General features: G+C 35.7%; 1 protein-coding gene across 1 annotated transcript in view; it reads right to left on the bottom strand.

The window, feature by feature from the left end:
* The window catches only part of Axud1 (AXIN1 up-regulated 1), a 35060-nt gene that overhangs the window by 13142 nt on the left and 16918 nt on the right, over positions 1–5000 (bottom strand). The window contains exon 7 of the mRNA XM_086531287.1: positions 3228–3608. Within this exon, the coding sequence (XP_086387413.1) occupies positions 3228–3608 (381 nt within the window). The remainder of the gene's footprint in view (positions 1–3227; positions 3609–5000) is intronic.

The following is a 5000-nucleotide window of genomic DNA, read 5'->3' as shown; positions in this document are numbered from 1 at the left end:
GGATGGATGGATGGATGGATGGATGGATGGATGGATGGATGGATGGATGAATGTATGAAAAGCAGGAGACAATGGTAGTACATGATTTTCAACATTAACCCATTCGCTCCGGTTGATGTCCTATCATGCAGTCGGTAAATATCCCAGGACCCGGGTGACATCCTGAGACATCATGCATTTTCTCACCAAGTTCCAGGCGGGGCAATTGTGACATGCTGGAACGTCAGCTATAGATCGTTAGATTGTTCTTAAATATGATAATTTTTCATAATTTCTTAGACTCTGTTACTTTAGTTTAGGTGTTTGAATGTTATCAAATGAGATATAACATTTGAAAAAATGACATTACTGAAAACGTGACATTGATGACATCATGGTAATTTCTGCTTCTTGATCAGTTGAATAAAAAGATCTGGGTCAAAAAACTATTGTTAAATCAAATCTGACTGGTCAAGAAATAAAATAAAGTAAAAAATTAATAATGTAATACTACTTCAAATTTGTTGATTGCCCATGATATTACGTCACATCACATCACGAGGTATATGTACATACTCATATGTACATGTATGATTATTTATATTGTTCTTTTTGTGTTGGTAAAAAGAAATAAAATAAGTATAAAACATGTTTTTTGATGCCTCACTAAGATATTGCTTCTACTTTCCATTGGTAATTTCACATAGAAGTGAAGAATATAGACAAAATTCAATAAAATAACACTATAAAAGCATTGCTGTAACATGTTTTTTTTACTAAAATAACTCCTCTGAGCATGGCAATATTTTTGCATTCCTTTACATTGTAGACCCATTCATGAAAACCATAAGAAAAGAAAGGATGGGTGAAAAACACTGAGAGGTTCAGTGTGGCCTCGCACAGCGGGAAAGCACCCTAGCATGAAGCGTCAAGCGCTTGTTATCTTCCCGACATAAGCTGGAGTAGGTGAAAATACGTCCCGTCGTGAATGGGTTAAAAAATCTATCACATCCAAAGATAAGTAATGTCTTAATATTTCTCAAATAAAATTCCTATGATTTGTATAATCCCATCATTATTAAATAATGTAACTTCAATTCCATAGTTCCACTTAAGCTCTCTCTTTTCCACATTACAACCTAACAGGAGTGTTGAATTTTACTCCTATAAATTCTCTCACCCTAATGAATACAAAAAATAAGATTACTACAGAAAATATCACCTCCAATATTATTGATTTGACTAGCCTTGTTACAACTACTACAAATAAGATGATCATAACTACCACTGCTTGTATCAATGCTTCATCATTTCATGGCACAATCTAAATGTGACCACATCAATAATCACCATTGTAATTGTTGCAAGTGTTTTCACTATTATTACCAAATTTCTCATTATCATTATAATACACTGGTATGCGTGGGTGAGCAAAGATGCACAATGGTGCATGTGTGCATATTTGCTTGTGTGCTTGTGTGCTTGTGTACTTGTGTACTTGTGTACTTGTGTACTTGTGTACTTGTGTATTTGTGCGTGTGTATGTGCATGTGCATGTATGGGTATTTATTTGTAAGTATGTGTCTGGGTCCACATGCCTGTGTATCTGTGTATTCACACACATTAAAATAACTTTATTCCTTGCCATAATACAGATTTTGTTAAAGCTTAAATGATGTGGAAATCTAGGAAAAATTACACATTTCAGGTACAGTTGTTCAAAATCACAATATATATATTAAGCATCCTTAAAGAAAGCACAGCTTCAGGTATGATGTTAGTTATTCCCCTTTTTCCCATAAATACCTTTTATTACAGGGAATTCTTTCTAATTTGATTTCTGAGTTCCCCTACAACTTTCAACATATACAAAGTACTGACATGGAATGACAGTCACCTCACCTAAAGGCATCTGACTTTATGCACAGAATATGTCATATCACAGATCAAAAAGTAGAAGTCAGGTACAGCATATCTTTTCCAATTACAAATGCATCTGAACATTGCCTATGCAAGCAAATTATTTTAGAATTAATATCAAGTTAATAGGCAACATTATCCCTTTAACGCCTGCTGACAATCATGTCATGGCTTGGCTGGTCTTCCCTAAAGGCGACAGGAACATATCATAGTGTTGTCTGGCTTTTGCCAGGTGAAAGGGGGCATAGCAGTTGGTCTTTAGTGAACAAAAAGCTCCAAGCACTAGGCCTGCGCATTTCAAAATACCCGGGCACAGCCAAAATCACCCCATCGTTAACCTGGGTTATTGAAAAGTTACATTTCAAGCAATCTGAGCTTAACTTTATGTTAGTCTGACTTATATTCCATATCTGTTATCAACATTAATGCACAATAATTACATTTTTTTTTCTTTTTTCTTTTCAAGGTCCCATTCCACTCTAAAACCAACAAATTAATTGACCATATGCATCTCTTTTCCTTGTAAAATTTTCTAAAAAGTGTTGTCTATAATGTTTTTTGTTTAAAAAATAATAATATCTCTACTATAAGGAAGGCATCCATCTTTTCAAAAACTACATTACGAAGATAAAACAATCTAAGAGAACTGCATCATAGGTTCTGTGTCATACATTTTAACTGTCAGCATCAAGCAGCTGGAGTTGAATTACAAAACCCAGATTTTTCTACAAAAAAGGAAGACAAAGTTGATAGCATTTAACCCATTTGCACCGGTTGACATCCTATTGTGTCAACAAAACATTTTGCTCCTTCCGGGTGACGTCCTAAAACGTCATGATCTCTCCCTCAAAACATATGTTTTACATCATTACATATGCACATAATCAAACGAGTTCCATTTGTATAGACACATTTTTCTTCACTTGTGAAAATAATGTAAACAAATACAAAAACATTTGATTACCACCCCATTGAAGTTAGCGGGTGAAAAGCACACATAGAGGTGCACTGAAATATCACACCAGGAGAGATCTCACGCTTATTCACTGCATGTACTTGTTATCTAGCCGGTGAGAGCGACATTACACAAAAATATGCCCCGGTGTAAATGGGTTAATACAAGTGAATCTAGGCGAATAAATAAATAAATACACACACTTGCATAAAACAATGACAAATAGAAAAGTGTGAAACACAGAGATATATGGGGTATGCACAAGTGTCTTTTAATCTATCATAAGAACTTAATATAATGCATCAACACAGCCACCTTAGGATACAGCACAATTACTAAGCATTCCAAACCGACCACGTGAATGGGTGTTTACCTCGACAGATGAGTTGAACTTGTGCAGCTCTGTGACAGACAGTCCGGTTGGCTCTCTTGCACCCTCAAAGAACGGCAGGTTTCCGCTGGGCAGCCCACTCCCACCGCTAAAGCCATTTGGAGCTGATGCAGTAGCCAGCCACTTGGCCCGCTGCTGCTGTTGCCACTGTTGCTGTTGCGGTTGCTGCTGCTGCTGTTGCTGTGGTTGAGCCTGCTGTTGTTGCTGCGATGGCTGTGGCTGCTGCTGGCGTTTTTCTATTTCTAGACGCATGAGAGTGTGAATGAAGTGTGTTCGCACACGTATTGGGTTGAATTCTATCCTTCCATAAGAATTGCCACAACCCTCACGAGAACATCCACATGGGAAGTTGTGACGATCGACCTGTAATTTGAAAATCAAAAGACTGATGAAGAAAACACTGACACTGTATTCTGAGAAAGCATGAATCTTTTTTTTACTATACAATCAAAATGCAGGCATTTTTTCATTAATAGCTAAAAGTAAAATAAGCAGAAATATCAAAATGAACAATTAAATATCACAGTATCAACAAATCTATAAACTTCCTAATAAACCCCCTTTAACCCCTAAAAAATGTTCTTATTTTTGTGGCTATATCCCTATCCCATCCACATCCACATTTAAATCTATCCATCCATCTATCCAAAACAGCTAGTCTTCAGTCTTAATCATGGAAAGAAACTTTAGGATAATATAAAACAATAACATTGAATGTCTCATGGATGGGCTTAATTTTATCCACGCAACAAGACTAACGAGCATCATTCTGACAAATTTTAACCCATTCGCACCGGTTGACTTGCTATCAAGGGGTCGAAAAATATCCCTATGGAGAAGGAGAAGAAGGAGAAGGAGAAGAAGGAGAAGAAGGAAAAGGAGGAGAAGGAAGAGAAGGAGGAGACGTGGAGCATTTTCTGGCCAAGTCCCAGGTGGGGTAATGTAACGCACTGAAATCTCAGCAATAAATCGCTAGATTGTTCTCTAATATAATAATTTTACATAATTTCATAGACTCTGTTACTCTAGTTTAGGTGTTTGAATGTTATCAAATGAGATATAACGTTAAATGATGTCACAGAAAACTACGTGATATTGATGACATCATGGTAATTTCTGCTTCTTGATCGGTCGAAAAACTATTTATAAAATCAAATGTGTTTGGCCAAGAAATAAAATAAAGTGAAAAATTACTAATGCAATGCAATATCACGTTATGTCACGTCATGAGGTATATGTACATGCTCATATGTATGTGTATGATTATTCATATTGTTGTTCTTTTCATTTTGGTAAAAAAAAAAATAAGTATAAAACATGTTTTTTGATGCCCCACTAAGAGATTGCTTCCACTTTCCTTTGGTATTTTCACATGGAAATTAAGAATATAGGCAAAGTTCAATAAAATTAAATTAAAAACGCATTGCTGTAACATGTTTTTTTACTAAAATAACTCCTCTGAACATGGCAATATTTTCATGTGCCTTTACATTGTAGATGCATTCATGAAAACTATAATAGGGTGGGTGAAAAACACTCTGAGAGGCATGAAGTGTCACACGCTTTTTATCTTCCCGGCGTTAGCAGGAGTAGGCAAAAATACATCCCGGCATGAATGGGTTAAGAAACTACATCAGTAAACTAAACTTAATATCATGCACTTATAATATTACAAACCTATCAGTGAGTGGTAAATAATCAAATACTTTATAGCTGAGAAAGAAATCATCCATCAGACAATAATAATTAACTATG

The sequence above is a fragment of the Penaeus japonicus genome, unplaced genomic scaffold (genome assembly GCF_977035675.1).
Source record: "Penaeus japonicus unplaced genomic scaffold, GWHDUDI00000001_assembly GWHDUDI00000035, whole genome shotgun sequence".
Lineage (NCBI taxonomy): Eukaryota > Metazoa > Arthropoda > Malacostraca > Decapoda > Penaeidae > Penaeus > Penaeus japonicus.
This window is presented reverse-complemented; position numbering and strand designations above follow the sequence as displayed.